A 21,335-nucleotide genomic window follows, 5' to 3' on the forward strand; every position below is an offset into this window, starting at 1 on the left:
CCTTCTGAGGTGCTACATGCCTGCTGGGTGCCTGCCTTCTTGTGTCCCTGCTTCTTCCGCTTCTACTGAGTGCCCAATGGGTTTCTTTTATAGATCTTTAGCAATTTGCCCTACCTACTTTTCTAACAAACTTACAAAAAGAATTCCAAAAGTCACTTTAAATAAGATGACTTATAAGAGGTGGTTCATGAGGTAAAGTGCCTGCATGATGAGATGATTGTTCTTGTGCAAGAGAGGGTATGCAACTATGACTAGCCTGAACATGCATGTCCTGCTAGAGGCTCACCAAGGTGGTAGGCTCAGTCTGAAGCTAATGACTCATGCAAGACTGTGGCAGAAGCATGTCCACGTAGCGCAAGTGAAGTGCGCATGTGACATTCGCCCCTGTTAAAAGTGAGGCACAGTTGCCGAACTTCTATCTGTACCTCTGATGGTGATTGATGAATGCTTCTGATGCTGTGGATGCACAAATCAATGCAGATTCCTCCGAAACCAAGGACTGATGGTAGTGCGGGTGCTGTGGTACTGCTGGCGATGCAAACACCGTGTAAGGGTCATTGTCCAGCCTTACTACGATTGCCGAATATCAGCCTGGGCTCGAGCTTGCTGTAGCAAGAGCTGTTCCCGAAACACTGACTATGGTGAAAACATTACTGGTGCTGATGGACCGAGGTGTGGTTCCGGAGTCCTTTCCAAAGGTTCAATAACGAGGTAAATGGATGCACGCTACATGCGAATGCGAATGCGAATGTAGAAGAGGTTAGGGATCCATTCTTCAACTCCTTCCATATCCGCATACAAGGCTAGGAGATCTTGGTACTCAAGATTTGGGGTTCTCGGTTCTTGATGTTCTTCGTACTTGATGATTCTTCCCTTGAGTTCGCGAAGCCGAAGTACGCAAAGAGCTCTGATACCAATGTCAGGTGCAGCGGAAGAGAACAAGAATTTTGCTCGGATCTAGTACTCCACACACAAACACAAGGGACATTTTACTTCACTTCAAAGAACTGAATTGAACTGAAAGAAAGAGAGACAAGAGAGAGAAAATAGACGAAATAGGGATGTCGGGTCCCAACCCTCAAGGACCCCCTTGCTTTGTTGCCAGAGCAAGTACTTTCTTTATTCATGCACAATGTTGATACAATGACTAAATACTGAGATGTCGATGCTAAGGGGTTCTGATGTTGTGGTACTTGATGACGACTATGTCGATGACGACGATGATGTTGATGACGACGATGACGACTGTGACGATGATGTCGTGATCAAGTTCGGGATCTCCGACGATGGCAACGAAGGTGTTGTTGTCAAGATAGGGATCTGTGATGACGATGACGAAGGTGTCGTTGTCAAGATAGGGATGTGTGTGTGGGGTAGCAGGAGAGAGAGCCCACTTGCTACTCTATGCAATGAGAGTGAAGGAGAAGAGGAGAGTGGCGCAGAAGAAGCACACGCAGAGAAAAAATACGTGAGAGAGAGAGAGAACTCGTAGAAGTTTGGGAAAAGTCACAATAGTCATTTTGGGCTTGACCTTTGAGTATATGAGTAAGTGACTAGGGGGCCATTCACACTTGGGCCCCCTCACTTATAAGTCTTTTAACTTATAAGTTAATAAGTACAAGGCACTTAGGCCTTTATTCCCTAACAACCTCCCACCTAAAGGCAATGTACCTTGGGAGATCAAAGAATCAGCTAACTATGATACATCAGCTGATCATGCACTTACTCATCCAACACCCATCATCTGACGGCAATATGCAAACCGCTCTGCTGGAAGACTCTTGGTCAAAAGATATGCAGGATTGTCATCTGTGTGCACCTTGACAAGTGTAATGCTCTTGTCATCAAGCACACTCTTGATAAAATGATACTTCACCTCTATGTGCTTTGTCTTGGCATTTCCCTTGTCCTTTGCATCAGTTTCAGCACCCTTGTTCTTCTCTTTCTTCCACTCATAGCATTCCCGTTTATAATGCCCTTTCTTTCCACAATGATGACACACAACATCTTTCCTACGAGATTTGCTGCGTGCCTTGTCCTTACTGTCAGATTTCTCCCTCTGTTGAGACCTGCCTCTCAAGTGCAATGCATTAGAAGACCCACCTGTGGTGTTCTTCCTGTTCATCTCTTCCATCAAGAGAGAACTCTCTACATCTGCATACTTAAGTGACGCACTTGAGTTACTAAGAGCTGTCCGGAATACATCCCAACTCTCGGGCAATGTGCATAGCAGAAAAGTAGCTTTGAACTCCTCATCAATCGTGAATTTCAGCTCTGTCAGTTGGCTGAAAATAGAATTGAATTCATTGAGGTGCACTGACATGTGCGTGCCCTCCTTCATGCGGAGATCCATAAGCTTCTTAAGCCAATACACTTTACTGGCAGCACTCTACTGTGCATACAACTCGTCTAAACGCTTCCACATGCCCCATGCTGTCTGCTCATTCTCTACATTGAAGAGTAAATTGTCAGACACCGAAAGCATGATCGTGGAGCGAGCCAACTCGTCCACTTCTTCCCATTCTTCAACCTCCATATCATCCGGTTTCACACCCTGTAACTTAATAGGTTTCGCCTGTTTCTTCTGCAACATCACATTATAACATTGCTTCTTCCATATAGCAAAGTTATGGGACCCTTCAAGCTTGCGAATGTGCAACAAATTGCCACTTTCACTGCTAGAAGCCATTCTGAGTGATTGCAAGCACTGAAAACCTGTTTTGCCGACCTAAACACGCCCAAATGTGCGCAATCGGGCAAAAACAGCTTGCTGTTACAGAAAAACAGCGAGCAAATTTCACGCGAAATCACCCCAAAAACAGCGTACATTCACTGCCAAACCCTTACCAAAGGTTTCCACAAGGTGTATACATCATTTGCTTGCTGAAATTCCCTGTTTTAGGGCAAAAAACAGACCTGTAAACACCTGTTTTGCTGAATTTTCAGAACCTCGTTGGTGGAAACACCTGTAAGATTGACCTGTGAGACTTGCCCTAATGAAATTGCATCAAATTGACCCCGAAATTGGTCAATTTCAGCAGAAATAGGCTGCTGTTCGCCAGTTTTTGAAACCCTAATTTTGGGGAAACTGTCACCGGAGGTCGATTCTACACGGTGAGAGGATCCCTTCGCGACAGAGTTGATCGAAAACGGTTGAATATCCTTCCCGCAGCGAGCAAGAACAGAATTCTGATCTGTGTTGCGAAAATGGCTCTCTTGGAAACCCTAAAGCTCTGATACCATGTGTGGGGTAGCAAGAGAGAGAGCCCACTTGCTACTCTATGCAATGAGAGTGAAGGAGAAGAGGAGAGTGGCGCAGAAGAAGCACACGCAGAGAAAAAATACGTGAGAGAGAGAGAGAACTCGTAGAAGTTTGGGAAAAGTCACAATAGTCATTTTGGGCTTGACCTTTGAGTATATGAGTAAGTGACTAGGGGGCCATTCACACTTGGGCCCCCTCACTTATAAGTCTTTTAACTTATAAGTTAATAAGTACAAGGCACGTAGGCCTTTATTCCCTAACAGTGCGATGACGATGACGAAGGTGTCATCGTCAAGATAGGGACTACGATGACGATCACGATGTCGACCACGACGATGGTGTCGATGACGACGGCGTCAAGGCTTAAAATTGAAAACGCTAGGCTTCCTGTTGGGGATCTGCTACTGCTACGGTACTTCAGCTTGGATCTGCAACCGCCGAGTCGCATTAATACTGAAATGCAAACGCTAGCTGATCTGGCTGAATTCTGAAAATGCTAGGCTGATCTGTTACTAAATGGGGAATCTGACCAGGATCCGCAACCTGGTGGGAGCGGGTTCTTGCGAGACTAAGGCTGAAAACTGAAAACGCCAGGCTGATTTGGGTCTTCTTCTTCTTGTGAAAATGCTAGGGCTCTTGTTGAGGTGCTGCTTGCCTGCTGGGTGCCTGCCTCCTTGTGTCCTTGCTTCTTCTGCTTCTATTGAGTGCCCAATGGGTTTCTTTTATAGATCTTTACAATTTTCCCTACCTACTTTTCCAACAAACTTACAAAAAGAATTCCAAAAGTCACTTTAAATAAAATGACTTATAAGAGGTGGTTCATGCAGTAAAATGCTTCCATGATGAAATGACTGTTCTTGTGCAAGAGAGGGTATGCAACTATGACTAGCCAGGACATGCACGTCCTGCTAGAGGCTCACAAAGGTGCCAGGCTCAGTCCTAAGCTAATGACTCATGCAAGACTGTGGCAGAAGCATGTCCACGTAGCGCAAGTGAATTGCGCACGTGGCAAAGGATTTGCTCGGATCTAGTACTCCGCACACAAACACAAGGGACACTTTACTTCACTTGAAAGAACTGAACTGAACTAAAAGAAAGAGAGACGAGAGAGAGAAAAGAGACGGCACAGGGATGTCGGGTCCCAACCCTCAAGGGCCCCCTTGCTCTGTTGCCAGACCAAGTACTTTCTTTATTCTTGCACAAATGCTACTACAATGACTTAAGTGCTGAGTTGCTCATGCTAAGGGATACTGATGCTGTGGTACTTGATGACGACTATGTCCACGACCATGAGGATGTTGACTGTGACGATGATGACTGTGACGACGATGACGATGATGTCGTCATCAAGTCCGGGATCGGCGACGATGGCGACGAAGGTGTTGACGTCGAGATAGGGATCTGTGATGACGATGACGATGACGAAGGTGCCGTCATCAAGATAGGGATTGCGAGGACGATGATGGTGTCGACGACGACGGCGTCAATGCTGAAAACTGAAAACGCTAGATGCTCTGCTATGGATCTGCTAGTGTGGCGGTACTGCGGGGCTGATCTGCAACCGCCGAGTCGTGCAAAGGCTGAGAATGCAAACGCTGGATGATCTGGGCTTGAATTGCAGAACACTGGCTGTCTTGGCTGAAAACTGAAAATGCCAGGCTGATCTACTGCTGGTTGGTCAATGGGGCGAGGAACTGCAACGGGGAGTTGCGGTCGGGCGAAGTCAAGGGCTGAAAACTGTAACGTTGGTGGCTGTGGGCTGAAAACGCTGAACTGCTGATGCTGAAAACGCTGGGCTGAAATGTTGAGAAAACGTTGGGGAGCCTGAGGGTGCATGCCGGTGTGCTGCGATGCCTGCCCTTTTTGTGTCGCTCCTTCTACTTCTACTGAGTGCCCAATGGGTTTCTTTTATAGGAATTATATGTTGGGCAGGGCAAGCTTCCCAACAAACTTACAAAAAGAATTCCAAAAGTCGCTTTTTATAAAATGACTTATAAGAGGTGGTTCACGCGGTAAAATGCTTGCATGATAAAATGAGTGTTCTTGTGCAAGAGAGGGTATGCAACTATGACCGGCCTGGACATGCACGTCTTGCTAGAGGCTCACAAGTGCCACGCTCAGTCCTAAGCTAGGCTATGACTGATACTAGACTATGGCAGAAGCATGTCCACGTAGCGCAAGTGAAGTGCGTACGTGACATCCCCCCCTATTAAAAGTGAGGTACAAGTGCCGAACTTCTATCCATACTTCTGATGCTGGCTGATGAATGCTTTTGATGCTGTGGATGCATCACCAATGAAAATTCCTCCAAACGGGTGGATACTACGGATGTAGGTACTGCTGCGATGTAAACACCGACCAATTGAGTTACTAGGTAGCCTTACTACTGTCGTAGAAAACCAGCCTTCGTGCTGACTCTGCTTGCAAGCACGCACTACCACTTGAATAGTTCTGTCGTGAAAACATTGCGGGTGCTGTGGGTGCTTTGGGTACTACTGGCGATGCAAACACCGTGTAAGGGTCAATGTCCAGCCTTACTACGATTGTCGAGTATCAGCCTGGGCTCTATACCAGATAGTGCTCTCTGCCTGCTGTAGCAAGAGTTGTTCCCTGAACACTGACTGTGGTGAAAACATTACCGGTGTTGATGGACCGAGGTGTGGTTCTAGAGTCCTTTCCAAAGATTCAATGATGAGTCCTTTCCAAAGATTCAATGACGAGGGAAATGGATGCATGCTACATGCTACATGCGAATGCGAATGCGAATGCAGAAGAGGTTAGGGATCCTGTCTCCAACTCCTTCCATATCCGCATACAAGGCTAGGAGATCTTGGTACTCGAGATCTGGGTTTTTGTGTATCCGATGTCGATCTTCCTTCAAAGATCTGGGTTCTTCTTTAGGTTCTTTCCTTGAGTTTGCGAAGCTGAAGCACGAACAGTGTCACAAACGGGAGCGCATAACAATATAAAATATACTCGGATAAATAGGATTTATCACTTAATATTGAAGCCAAAGGATATAGAGAGAAATAGATAAAGCGAGAGAGAGAGAGAGTGAGAAGATCGACATAGTACTGGGGACCAGAAGATGGGCTGGTCCCCCTCCTTAAAGAGAATTCTTTATTAGGGAGAATCTTTTTACAAGCACAAGAACCGGAGAAAACCCCTCCGTTCTAAATCTCTGACTCGATGGTCGTTCCTTCCCGTAAGGGAAATCCGAGAGACGAGCTCTCAATCCTTTTCCGTCTGTACTCGGAGTCGAGACTCCGCAGATAATTTCCGAATTCCGTTCTCAGAATTCCCAAGCGTATGCCGAAGCCTTCTCGCTTCTCCTTCGGAATGGAGTACCTGCAAACACACACGCAAACACGCGACAACAATTCGTATGGTGAATCCACAATAGATACCTGTCGCTCTTGCGCGGGAAAAGCGACTTCCGTGCTTCGTAGTCTCGCAATCTCTCGCTTCTTCTGGGGGCAGAGTCTTCTCTTGCTAGCGCTGGCAACTCGCTCTTCAGTGAGGGCATGTGGTGCTTTTATAGCTCCTTGACCACGTCACTAATAGCTGCTCGCGTAGAGATTGCGGCCGTTTTTTTTTAAATAATTTTTTTTAATAATTTTATTTTTCGTTTTTTTTCCTGTTCTATCTGAAATAGAGAGAGAGAATTCGTTGGCTGGTTTCGTTGCTTTATTTTCTAAGTGGCTGTCCACTTATTAAGTGGACGGCCGGCATATTTTTAAAATTGGTATGAACCTGCCCAAAAACTCAATAAAACCTTATAAGTTAAAAACAATGCTTTCACAGCACTTCCCAGGCGTCCCTGGATGCAACCACATGCACAAATGCAATGCAAACATAGATTCCTCGCGGGAAAGCATCTGCTCTTCTCGGAAAACTCGTTAAAATATTCCGCTTTTTAAGAAAAGCTTCTCAGAACCCATCTTTATTCTTGTGCCTGCGTCTTTACGCGTATTCCTCTTTTCTAGTTCGGATTTCCTCTCGACTATGGATATCCCCTTTCCGATGCACTCGTCACCCACCTTGTGACGCATCAGGAATACCCATCACCTAGTCCTTTCCTACTGAACTTACGGTACAATCTCCTTCACGATGCTCTATGTCACCCATCCTATGACGCATCAGAGATGTCCGTTCTCGGATGGTCGGATACTTCTTTCCGATGCTCCCTGTCACCCATCCGATGTGACGCATCAGAAGTACCCGTTCCTGGTGGCCTTACAGATATTCCCGTTCTCAGTGCTCCCGTCATTACTTTCAATGACGCACTAGGAATACTCTGTACTCGGATATCTCCTGTGAGAAAAACCCTCTCACTTAAAATTCCAATAATTCATTTATAATTATTTTTCCTGGTGTTCCAAGCGAGAAAACCCTCTCACTTATAAATCCAATAATTCATTTAGAATTATTTTTATGTCAGATAAAGTCAATTTAGCAACATCCCTTATTAACAGTTGTCCTCAACTGTAGAGGGCCAATTGAACTGCCGGGGAGAAACCGGAAAAATTTCAAATCTTGCTCAATGGTGAGTTGAGCTAGTCCTTTCTCAAAAGAGAACTTAGAAATTAAATTAAACAAAAATTCAATAATTCAATACTTACCTTACCAGTTCATGTCCTTCCTCTAGTACCTCGAGGATATCCTTCACCATTCATTAAACTTACGAGCTATGTAAGAACTCGTCATTCACGTCTTTCCAACAGATTGGAAGTTTCCTCATCCGAGAATCTGTTAACTCAATTCCACCTTCTCAATTCCGAGAAGAATAATCCTCCTAGAAATCAATCTAGGTCTATGTCCTTTTTTTTTCCCGAGAAAAAGATCCTTCTATTAGTTAATGAAAACTGCCCATAGGGCTACAACCTCCTCTGCAAGAGAGGGCTACAACAAGCATGATGGGGAGACTCTCCCAATGAAAAAACAACATATATACAATGAGGCTAAATCAAGAGATGGGAGGAGGGAAGAGCCACACAGGTGGACAGTAGTGCCATCTGAGCACCCCCTGGACTATGGTGTAGAAAGGCCCAGGGCGCCAAAGTCGAAGGAAAGCCTCGCGGCGGTCCCGCATGCGGTCGGAGCTGCCCTGTAGTCCCTCAAGCTGTCCTCTGAGAGTATGGATCAGCTCTCGCCAAAAGTCACGAATAGTCTCTTCTGGTGGCACAGGGCGAGCCTCAAAGATGCGGAAACAACGGGCCCGCCAGATGAACCGTCAGGCCACTGATGAGCTCCCAACACTCCTCTCTCACTGCACCACTCCTGTGGAGTAAGCTCTGTAGCAGGCTGGAGTGTAGGACGTCCCCCCTGCATCACTATCATCTGCTGGTGGAAGATAGCTCAAACTGAAGTGCCGGGCCCGTGAGGGTGGACCAAGCTGTTGCCCCCCAAGTGTACTGTCGAGCCGTGGAGAGAGCAGGCATCAACCGAAGAACTCGTAGCCACACCTGCTGGGCCGAGGGACAGTCCCAAAGACAGTGACGCTGACTCCCCACCAAATGGTCACAAGCTGCACATGTGGCCGAGAGACCACTATGCACTAGCCAGCTCCCTACTCCTGTGGCTCTGTGTGCGACCAGCAACTGAAACAAGGTGACTCGCCTCGGCTGTCGGGAGTCCCACAACCTCTCCCAAAAGTCTGCCAAGAACTCGACGGTGAGACCCTCCTCCTGCCAATGACGTGCTGCAGCGGGGAGGGCCTCTCTCTGTGCTACTAGTATGTGCCGTCCAAGCCGAACAGTGTACTGAAAGAAGGGGACTTCTGGGTGGTCTGCAGAAGAGAAGGGGTCCCTCCATAGCCACTCACCAGGATCCCACTGTACTCGTGCCAGTGGACAGCACTCCCAAGCCCAAAGCCTCCAGTGTCCAGTCTCAAGAGTTGTTGGGTCAGGGTGGTCTATGACGCAAGTCCTCCCACATATGCCCACAACTCGGATCCTCTGAAAACAGCACTCTGCTACTTGCGGGGCCTCTACTGCAACTCGTTGTAGTCGTCCCCCACCCTGAAGCTCGAAGAACAGGGCTGGTACAGTCTCTGAGCAGGCCCTGATTGAAATGAGAACCTACAGTCGTGTGAAGGCTCCCATCTACCGGGGTGCTACTTGCTCGAGAGGTGTGAGCCACTTAGCTGGAACTGACTCTGAGATGTCCTGACACATGCTCTGCACCCCTCTCATGCCGTGCAGCTGGAAACCCTGTACCTCCTCTAACAAACCTGTGAACTCTAGCCAGTCACCTAGAGAGCGCGCTGGACTTGCTGCCATGGGACCCCATGAAACATGAGGTCGACTACCAACCAAGTGGCCTCTCTGAGTGCTAACCATGGGGTTCCAGACGAGGGGCTGCCGTAGGCGCTCCTCCATGCACATCGGCTGTCGCTGCTCCAGGCCATGCTCTAGGTCTATGTCCTTGCGCATAACCTTGCGCTATTAGTCCTGAGGATATTAAACCTCTTCTGTCCTCCCGCGTAGGGCATGTCGAGAGCATTAAGCTCGATGTCTTTCTTTCACAAACAGAGTTCGCTAAAGAAGGTTCTTGTTTCGGGCTGTCGCTCAACGTAGGCAGACGGTTCTAATCCGAAGATTCCTTGTACACGGGCACTTCCTTCTAATCCTTTCCTCCTGCAAGTTATTACCACCAGCAGTGTTTTCCCGACGTCCATTAGCGTCTCTTACTTACAAAATCATAAAAAATGATTCACCTTGCGAGCATCAATGACGTCTTGCAAAATCTCAGGCAGATAGAATTCTAGCCATAGCATTTTCTGAACGTATGTTCAAATCCGTTTCACAATAGAGCGAACCCTCTTTGATTCTTACCATTTTGAAACGGTTGGCGAACTATATTCTTACGAACATAATAGTTCGAATTTATTCCAGCAGCGTGTAAATGCTACTTGACCTGCTCATGGAGAAACATATATCGCAACCAAAAATTGCTATTGTAATGGTAAAGGCACATAGCGTACTCAATGATCAACGACCATCAGAAAACCTCTTCTCCGTAGAGGAACTCAAATTCCTTCTACCGAACACATCTCAAATAGAGATTCTCGTGTCGGAATATCCTTGCACGCAAAAAGGCGCTCAAGAGAGTATAACAAACTCTCATCCAGTTCCTTGGCATAGGTCTGCATCTTCGTGTGTTATCCATGTACTCAAAGGTGTACATAATTCTTAAGCTGTGTTAGTTTCGGTGAACCTGGGAAATTTCCTTTCCTTCTGAAGATCCTTAGAGCGAAGACACTCAACCTGACGATCCCTTGGCTCGATCTTAGAGCAAAACCCACTCATCAAATTAACTAGGATTTCAATCCTTGGATTCCTCGAGCACAGGCCGTAGTCGTCACTTGTTCCTTCCCTCGTAAAGAGAGTGTTCATTCACTTGTGCGAAAAGCACTACCATGTCTTCCCTGACCGGGTAGGGGGTGTGGGCTTAAAGAGTATTCAAGCTTAATGAAAGCTTTTCTCTGCTGAAAAGCTCAGAATGGTTCCTTCATAATTTTCCTACCCACAGTAGCAGGTAATCTATTCGAGAATTACCGGATACCAGATCAATAGTTGACCTTCCGGCTAGTTAAGCAAAGCAGTTCATCGTATAAAACAATGTTCTGACTCAACCTTACTCTCATAAACACTGGAGAGTGATTGTCCTGGTTAGACACGTGCATATCTCGTGCATAAAAGCAATACACAATTGATGAGTTTCTCAAAGATTTAACTTTGATTAAAGACCTGCCCTCTCACTTTAAGTTTGAGGGTCTTCTATTCAAAAACTCAGGAGTTAGATTGAATTACCTTACTCCAAACTCTCTCCGGATAGCAATGTATCCTTCGAGGAGAGGTAACAAAAATTCATTTTTTTCTGTGTTCAATGGTTCTCATCCCACTGCGGGGATTGTATTCTATGTACACTAAGGTGTACACTTTCAGCTTTTATTGCTGACTCCACCATCTGCTGCAAAGCATCTTGCAGATGCGTCTACAAAATTCGGGCAAAAGTCCTTTGTTGAATTTCTTCATCTTTCCTTCCTCAGAGAGGGTCAAGAGTGGAGCTACCTTGGCAAGAGTGAACCACTACTTGCTTGGACTCGCTCGTATTTCTATTGGGCAAACCGATCCCAATCTTCTTGGATGCCTTCCTCAAAGCGTAGAGGAAAAAAATTTGTCCGAAAATTCGGCCTTGAATTGAATCCAAGTCTTGTTGTAAGTTCCTTGCAGAGCTTTGATATACCACCAAGTACTTGCAATCCCCTTGAGGTGTTTAATCACATGCCTCATCTTCGACGCTTTTTCAGAAATTGCCGTTTGCAAAGGCAACTTCAAACTTGTCGAATCAAAGCGGTAGCTTTCGGGGCATCTTCCCTTCAGTCAAAAGTATCAAACTTGACTGGAAGTGTTCCTAGGTCTAGAGACCTTCTTCATATCCTTCCCGGAATGACGGGATTTCATGGCTAAAGTTTTGGATTGACGTTCATGGATATTTTTTGGATTCTGAAAAATCTCGAGCATTCCACTCCTTGGATTCTCTAGGTTCTTGAGCATCATGCTCTTGTCGCCTTCTCAGAGAATCCCAAGTCTTGTGTCGACTTCTTGCAAAGAGGAAAAAAAAAATCCAACTCTGCAAGCTTTTCCTGTAGGGTGAGGGTTCCGCCTGCTTACTTCTCTCTTGGCTTATCATGGCTTCTTCCCGTATCTTCCCAGAGTCGTCCTCCTTTACAAAGAAAGAGAGGAGACCATGCTCTGATACCACTGTCACAAACGGGAGCGCATAACAATATAAAATATACTTGGATAAATAGGATTTATCACTTAATATTGAAGCCAAAGGATATAGAGAGAAAAAGATAAAGCGAGAGAGAGAGTGAGAAGATCGACACAGTACTGGGGACCAGAAGATGGGCTGGTCCTCCCCTTTAAAGAGAATTCTTTATTAGGGAGAATCTTTTTACGAGCACAAGAACCGGAGAAAACCCCTCCGTTCTAAATCTCTGACTTGATGGTCGTTCCTTCCCGTAAGGGAAATCCGAAAGACGAGCTCTCAATCCTTTTTCCGTCTGTACTCGGAGTCGAGACTCCGCAGACAATTTTCGAATTCCGTTCTCAGAATTCCCAAGCGTAGGCCGAAGCCTTCTCGCTTCTCCTTCGGAATGAAGTACCTGCAAACACACACGCAAACACGCGACAACACTTCATATGGCGAATCCACAATAGATACCTGTCGCTCTTGCGCGGGAAAAGCGACTTCCGTGCTTCGTAGTCTTGCAATCTCTCGCGTCTTCTGGGGGCAGAGTCTTCTCTTGCTGGCGCTGGCAACTCGCTCTTCAGTGAGGGCATGTGGTGCTTTTATAGCTCCTTGACCACGGCACTAATAGCTGCTCGCATAGAGATCGCCGCCGTTTTTTTTTTTTTTTTTCCTGTTCTACCTGAAATAGGGAGAGAGAATTCACTGGCTGGTTTTGTTGCTTTATTTTCTAAGTGGCTGCCCACTTATTAAGTGGACGGCCTGCATATTTTTAAAATTGGTATGAACCTGCCCAAAAACTCAATAAAACCTTATAAGTTAAAAACAATGCTTTCACAGCACTTCTCAGGCGTCCCTGGATGCAACCACATGCACGAATGCTATGCAAACATGGATTCCTCGCGGGAAAGCGTCTGCTCTTCCCGGAAAACTCGTTAAAATATTCTGCTTTTTAAGAAAAGCTTCTCAAAACCCATCTTTATTCTTGTGCTTGCGTCTTTACGCGTATTCCTCTTTTCTAGTTCGGATTTCCTCTCGACTATGGATATCCCCTTTCCGATGCACCCGTCACCCACCTTGTGACGCATCAGGAATACCCATCACCTAGTCCTTTCCTACTGAACTTACGGTACAATCTCCTTCACGATGCTCTATGTCACCCATCCTATGACGCATCAGAGATGTCCGTTCCCGGATGGTCGGATACTTCTTTCCGATGCTCCCTGTCACCCATCCGATGTGCGCATCAGAAGTACCCGTTCGTGGTGGCCTTACAGATATTCCCGTTCTCAGTGCTCCCGTCATTACTTTCAATGACGCACTAGGAATACTCTGTACTCGGATATCTCCTGAGAAAAACCCTCTCACTTAAAATTCCAATAATTCATTTATAATTATTTTTCCTGGTGTTCCAAGCGAGAAAACCCTCTCACTTATAAATCCAATAATTCATTTAGAATTATTTTTATGTCAGATAAAGCCAATTTAGCAACACACAGAGCTCTGATACCAATGTCAGGTGCAGCAGAAGAGAATAAGGAATTGCTGGGATCTAGTACTCCGCACACAAACACAAGGGACACTTTACTTCACTTGAAAGAATTGAACTGAACTAAAAGAAAGAGAGAGACGAGAGAGAGAAAAGAGACGACACAAGGATGTCGGGTCCCATCCCTCAAGGGCCCCCTTGCTCTGTTGCCAGAGCAAGTACTTTCTTTATTCTTGCACAAATGCTACCATAATGACTAATTGCTTAGATGCTGTTGCTAAGGGATACTGATGCTATGGTATTTGATGACGACTATGTCTACGCTTGTGACGATAACGACGATGATGTCGTCGTCAAGTCCGGGATCTGCGAGGATGGCGACAAAGGTGTTGTTGTCAAGATAGGGATCTGCGATGACGACGACGAAGGTATCGTTGTCAAGATAGGGATTGTGATGACGATGACGACGATGGTGTCGACGACAACGGTGTCAAGGCTGAAAACTGAAAATGCTAGATGCTCTGCTATGGATCTGCTACTGTGGCGGTACTACGGGGCTGATTTGCAACCACCGAGTCGTGCAAAGGCGGAGAATGCAAAACGCTGGCTGATCTGGGCTGGAATTCCAAAACATTGGCTGTCTTGGCTGAAAACTGAAAATGCGAGGCTGATCTACTGCTGGTTGGTCAATGCGGCAAGGACTTGCAATGGGTGTTGCGGTCCGGCGAAGCTAAGGGCTGAAAATTGAAACGTTGGTGGCTGTGGGCTGAAAACGCTGAACTGCTGATGCTGAAAATGCTGGGCTGAATTGTAGAGAAAATGTTGGGGAGCCTGAGGGTGCCTGCCGGTCTGCTGCGGTGCCTGCCCTTTTTTTGTCCCTGCTTCCTCTGCCTCTATTGAGTGCCCAATGGGTTTCTTATATAGGAATTATATGTTGGGTAGGGCAAGGTTCCCAACAAAATTACATTTTTTACATTTTTTCTTCAAACGTCACTTTTAATAAAATGACTTATAAGAGGTGGTTCACACGGTAAAATGCTTGCATAATAAAATGAATGTTCTTGTGCAAGAGAGGGTATGCACTATGACTGGCGTGGATATGCACGTCCTGCTAGAGGCTCACAAAGTGCCAGGCTCAGTCCAAAGCTAGGCTATGACTGATGCTAGACTATGGCAGAAGCATGTCCACGTAGCGCAAGTGAAGTGCACACGTGAGATACCTCCTCCTCGTCCTTAGGATCACACGATTGTTTTGATTCTCGGTAGTACACCACCGAATCGACCACCTTACCGAGTTAGCCGAGCCCAAAATTAAGAGATAATGGACCAGCTAAAAGAACTTCTAGAAAAGGGTCTCATTCAACCTAGTACTTCACCTTTCTGTTTACTAGTGCTACTAGTATTAAAGAAATATAGACATTGGAGAATGTGCATTGACTATAGAGCTCTCAATAAAATCACCATCAAGAATAGAGTCCCTATCCCTAGGATCGATGATATAATCGACAGACTTCAGGGGTCCACTTGTTTTAGTTGAATTGATATTAAGAGTGGATATTTTCAGATCCAAATTGCTTGGAGATGTCTACAAGATAGCTTTCAGGACGACTTTTGGTTTATACGAATATTTGGTCATGCCATTTGGCCTTACAAATGCACCGGCTACATTCAACCATATGATGGACATCATTTTCAAAGAGTATCGATCATTTGTGGGCACTTTCTTTGACGACATCATCGTTTTCTCCAAGAGTGAAATAGAGCATCAACACCATGTGTTACAAGTTTTCCAGGCACTGCAAAAACATAGATTGGTTATAAATGAAAAAAAGAGCGAGGTCTTCTTGCCATAGATACACTTATTAGGAGACATTGTCTCAGCAGATGGGGTAAAGATGGACCCGGCCAAAATTGAGACTATTCGTGATTGGCTTGATTTGAAGAATATTCATGAGGTTCGAAGCTTTCTGGGCCATATTATCGGCGGTTCATTCGGAAATTTGCAGAGATAACTTCTCCATTGCATATACTGACCCAGAAACGAGTTCAATTTACTTGGGGACCGATAGAGATTGCAACCTTTCATACTCTCAAGGAAAAGCTGACAACTGGACGAGTGTTGGCCTTGCCAAACTTGCAAAAGCCAGTCAAAGTTTATTGTGATGCTTGTGGTCGCAGTCTGGGAGCAGTTTTGATGTAAGAAGGCCATGTAATTTCTTACAAGGGCAGGATTTTTTTACGTCCTGAGTTGGTTGCACAGATTTACGAGAAAGTGCTGTTGGCGGTTATCCATGCTCTTATGCAATGGCGACACTATCTACTCGGAGCCGACTTTACCGTCTTTACAGATCATCAGAGTTTACGCTACTTTTTGTCACAGAAGTAGCTTTCGGAAAAGTAGATGCGGGCTAACATCTTGTCACAGTCTCACTTCGAGATAGTCCATGTTCAGGGGCAGAAGAATCTAGTGGTAGATGCATTGTCTCGAAAGCCCTTGGTTCTGGCTATTTTTGCGATACATCATCGAAGCTTTGAGGATATGGTAGATCAATATGCCACACATCCCGACTTTGCAGACATCTTTCATCGGATACAGAGTGGGGAGACAATTGTAGGCTATTCTATACGGGACGGCTATTTGATGCGGATTATGAGTTGTGTGTTACATAGCCTTTGAGGGAAAAGATTTTGACAGGCCACCGCGACATAGATACCACCTTGAAGGATGTTGAGCGTTACTTTTATTGGCCAAGGCTCAAAAAGGATATGGACGAGTTTGTTCACAGTTGCTTAGTATGCAAAAGAAAAAGTTTGACAAGCATAAGGCACCAGGACTTCTACACCCTTTACCCATACCCGCCTGTCCTCCCCTCGGAAAGCATTGCTATGGATTTTATTTTTGATCTTCCAAAGACTCGAAGTAGGCATGATGGCATTTGGACAGTCATTGACAGATTTAGCAAGCAAGCCCGCTTCATTCCGGTAAAGAAGACAGTTAAGCCTGACCATTTGGTGAGACTCTTCATCTCAAAGATTTTTTCGGTTACATGGCATGCCCGAGTCCATAGTCTCGGACCGAGACCCCTGATTCACGAGTTTGTTTTGGGGGCAATCTGGGAGAAAATTGGCACACGGTTGCAGTTCTTGTCCTCATTCCACCGACAGACAGACGGACAGTCTAAAATAGCAAATTTAGTGGTCTTGGATTTATTGAAGTCTTGCACTTTGGATCAAAAGAATCAATGGAAAAAGTACTTGCCCTTGGTTGAATTTGCCTACAACAACACGGTTCATTCATCGACGGGGAAGGCACCATTTGAAGTAATCGAGGGTGCTAAGAAGGTTCCTCCATTTCTAAGCACAAAGGACAAGATTTTTGAAGCGGATCAATATACGAGAGATTTGGAAATTGCTTTTGCCAAGGTTCACGAGGCTCTTGAGAAGTCTCAATCACGGCATAAGAAGTTTGAAAGACGAAATGACTGCAGCATTTCGGTCTTGAGATTCTATGGACATGATAGCAATAAGAATTAGTCAATCCGACATCAGTGAGGTCCGGTGTGGATTTAGATGCGATTGCTAAACACTTTGCCGAGAGATCATGGTTCTAGATCTCGATGGATTTTATGTGATTTGATTTGAAGCTATGCATGATATGGATTTAATGTTGTCCAAGCTATGCATGATAAAGGTGACTATCTTATTCTTCTTGTTTGGACAAGCAGCAAAGTTGAGGTCACATATTGTCAAGTTTGGATCTTTGTACTTCTCTGGTTATTTGTAGCCTCTTCTTCGTAGATTTGTAGTAGTATGCATTTTTCGATTTCGTATTTAGCTTACTTTAGGACTCAAGAATTTGTCCCTTTAGAAGTTGTTGTGTGAAGTTTGATTTCTAGGGTTAAGTTTTTGAGAAGTTTGGATTAAGTTTTTAAGATGTCTATCCTTTTTTGTTTAATGTTGAGTACTTGTTTTAAGTTTTAGCCAAGTAAGCCGCGTCGACTTATTTTGCGCATGCCTTCTCTAAAAACATTTTTAAGTTAATAATGTTTTGTTTTCTCTCGTTTTCTTTCGTAGCAAATAAAGTGATTTAGTTTTTTTTTTTCCTTTTCTCTTCTTGTGTCCCTTGCTTTTATAGTTTTATGAGTGCTTTATTCCCTCTTATAATTCGTGAGTTCAGACTATTCTGAACTTATGAAGGTATATTTATGTGATTTGATTTGAATGTGATGTGGATGTTCAATGACTGTCGTCTTTGTGCAAGTGCTGGATTTGTGTTGACTAGTGAATTGGTACTTGGAGTCAGTGTCTACTGATCTAGTTTGTGGCTTGTGTCTGATTTTGCAGGCGTGATCGAGGGCGATTACAATTCTTTCAAGAGGGGGGTATGTCACAAAGTGATAAGTTATAACCAACTCATGGTACCCCGTCCGAAGGGGACAAAGGGACAAAGGAAAAGTAATATGCGAAAGTATTGCCGACGTGGCAAAGCTGTACGGATTGCCTGCAAATTGTGTTGACAGCTGATGTGGCATACCGTACTGATTTTCGCAAAATCCACCGCATTTTGCGCTGGCTGCTGGCAGCGCTAGTTTTTTGGGACGAGATGCTTTTGAGTTTGAAGCTTTTCATGTACTGCTTTTGAGAAGGCCTTGGGCCTATGAATATGTACCTAGGGCCTGTCTTCCACTTAGATTGCTGACGAGCACTGAGCAGAGAGGGCCCGCGGAATTTGTACTTTGCTCAGTGTTAATATAAAAACTAATACCAAAAGGGGTGCCAGACTTTGGGGCCAATACCGCTGGGCACGGAACTACGCAGGGTCGTGTCATCTCTTAGTTAAATTGTGATTTAAGTATAAAGCAATTCTCTCGTGTGTCGTGCTAGATTCCGGACTTGGGGTGTCCAACTCTGTTACAGCTTCCAATGTTAGAAAAGCATCTTTTTGTCTCAAAGGGAATATGCTTTTGAAGTGATGGTTGACGGCGACCGGAGAAGACACCAAAGACTTTGGTGGGATGCAAATATGTTCCCTTCCCTATGGTTGACACCAACATATGAGGCTGATGTCTTTGATTGCCTGGAACCACCTTGGGTTCAAGAAGTAACAATACCCTTCAGTTGTACAACCAAAAGTTTTTGGACGCTTTTCTACCAATGGCTTCTTTTCTAGTCCATTTTGATGAGCAAATGGAGACGTATTGCAACGGGTTACCTCTTGAGTTGAAGAGGTATCACCCAAGGTAGGAAGCTTTTAAACATACAAGGATGCTGGCGCATGAACAGTATGGCTATCCCTTGCTTATAGGGGAGTGGACATTCGAGAATGAGGTTTGAGATGAGAAGTCGTCGGACAAGGGCAAGAAGAAAGAGAAGTGTATTGCAAAGAGAGAGCTTGGTCAGCAGACTACAGACAACTTTTAGTCGAGTAGAAGTTGGGAAGTGGTACAAATAAGGCAAGTGTTACACGTGTGGGGAAAAGGAGGAAAGCATCTCATAAATATTCAAAGCTACCAAGGAGAGGAAGGTTAAGAAAGCAAAGATAAATGCAAGACTTGTGTCATACCTTTCAGGGCTGCAGAGAGCCTAGTAGTCTACAAAGCTCTGCAAAGCATGGGGCAAAATGAGGGAACATGGGACCTTGATTTTCTTTGACAACAACGTCAAGGCTAGCTTTATTTTGTCGGAGATTGCAACCAAGTTGAGAGAGAAGCCTGAGGAGATGTGACCACGGTAGGTGCACTTTGGTGGCATCGGGGCATGAGGTTAATCTGAGATCTTTGATTGGCAGACTCGGTTTGCATGTTGAAGGTTATGTTGGACAGGAGGATTTTCACTTCATGCCTTGAAGTTCGAGTAACAAGGAAATGGGATGTGTTCTATGTTCGAGGATAAAGGAAACAGGATGTGTTCATTGTTCGTGAGAGTGGAGTCTTGGTTTGGGAGGTGTCCACGAGCTTTGATTTATGAGCCGATGTAAACATCAGTGACAATCTGTTTCAAGAATTGTCGACAGGTGCATTCTCTGAGGGGAATCCAGTATCCCGGGTGCTGGGGTATCCATGGTTACTTTTGCTTTGACTATTTCATCAACTTTAGTCCACTATGAGGTGCAAAGGGAGTGTTAAAGTTATGCATCCCATGTGAACGTGCCTAGTTGTTAGCCCATTTATTTAGTTATTTATTTTATGTATTTGACACTATTTATTTGGCTTGGTCGGGCAATTTGTCTGGCAAGTATAGAAGGGCCCCTGGGGCTCTCACTTTGTCAAGATTTAAGTGGAGCAATCTCAAGCTTGGCTTGTCAATCTCTCTATTTTTTCTCTCTCACTCTCGTACTTGTCTGCTGCCGCGGGTGTCGCATCTACGCTTCTGCATTGTGCTATATATAACAAGATATGGTTTGTGATGCTACAATTTACTTTACAAATATTGTATTTGTTGTGCATAAATCAATCCTATCTCTTGAAATAATCTAAATAGCAAGCTAGCCGAAAAGCTAGTCAGCAATTTCCATGTATATCTTCAGGAAGGGGTTTTAAGAAACCTAGCTACCATGTATATCTTCAGGAGAGGGGTTTTAAGAAACCTAGCTATCATAACCGTTAGGTGTTTATATCCAGAAAGGCTTCACAGAATGAGCAGAAAATGTTTTGAGACCTTTTTTCATTTAATCAGGACTCATTGTGAGTGCAGTTGAAGTAAAACAAATTCACGGTAAGTTGTGGACCATCAATGAATACAGGCTCAGGATGTTCATATAGGACTCATTGTGAGTACAACAACCCAAGAACTCTCTTTTATGCCACCCACACAGGCTGTACATTTATGTCAGCTGCACTTGCAATATTATCTGCTGCAGTGCACCTCTCCATGTGGGATTTCTTGAGTTGCATCCCCCCCCCCCCCCCCCCCCCCCCCCCCCCCGGGCCTGTGCCCTCCAACCCTTTTCCCCTTTTTGTCTGTTGTATGCTATTTGAATGTGTCATCATGAATGGCCACGTTATTGCTCACTGTGCGGAGTTTTAACACATTTGAGACAGTCCCTAATATGCATCTTCTTGGTTCTTAATAGGTGTCTGAAGCTAGTCTTGCTGGTTGATAGGCAAAGCAGCCAACATAGTCGGCCTGATTTTTTAATTCCTCAGTGCATTCTACGAATTTTTCTCACGCAGGATAGACACAAAATTTGCAATGTCCCATAGTATCCATGATGCCCATGTTGATGCTACAAGGAAAACTGGTTTTTGCTGTGGTAATGCTAACAATCTACTGTCTATGGCAAAAGCAAGCAAAAGTCATCGATCTTCAAAGATCTCTACAGGAGCTGAGGTGCAGAATGACACTGATGGAATTTATGAGTCTCAGAACGGTCATGATCACAAGATTGAAGTTGGACCTGAGTGCTTGAATTTATTGGGAGAGTATGTCTTCACTGGCCAGCTTGTGCGTGACAAAAAGAATTCTAAGGAAACAAATGAAAAGGCTCAGGTTATGGCAAAGCTTACAGCAAAAGAGCTTACTTGGGGTTCAGAAACCTTAAAGGTGGCAGATATTGTGTCGGTGAGTGTCTGCACGTTATGCCATGAACTAACGAAGTGTATCATCCAAAAGTGATTTTCTGTTTGTGAAGTGAATTTTCAGCTCAGACAAAATATGCGTTTACGTAAATTGAACTGCATGGGTTTATGTTGCTTTTAATCTGAGAGGGTTGAGAATGATATATTGTCTCTAAACAATAATATGCATTGGACGCCAGTATCATAGGGTTTACTTGAATAGTACCTGACCTTTGTGCTTGCTAGGAAAGCTTCTTTTCTGACCGCG

General features: G+C 44.9%; 1 protein-coding gene across 2 annotated transcripts in view; it reads left to right on the plus strand.

Moving 5' to 3' along the window:
* LOC147418037 (sphingoid long-chain bases kinase 1-like) overlaps window positions 1–21,335 on the plus strand; it is a 104,468-nt gene that overhangs the window by 15,262 nt on the left and 67,871 nt on the right. For both annotated transcript variants that reach the window (XM_086507553.1, XM_086507554.1), the window contains one exon: window positions 20,584–21,071. In XM_086507553.1, coding sequence (XP_086363679.1) covers window positions 20,703–21,071 — 369 coding nt within the window. In that variant the 5' untranslated portion in view covers window positions 20,584–20,702. The remainder of the gene's footprint in view (window positions 1–20,583; window positions 21,072–21,335) is intronic.

Source organism: Adiantum capillus-veneris, chromosome 30 (assembly GCF_014529385.1).
Source record: "Adiantum capillus-veneris isolate H3 chromosome 30, ASM1452938v2, whole genome shotgun sequence".
Lineage (NCBI taxonomy): Eukaryota > Viridiplantae > Streptophyta > Polypodiopsida > Polypodiales > Pteridaceae > Adiantum > Adiantum capillus-veneris.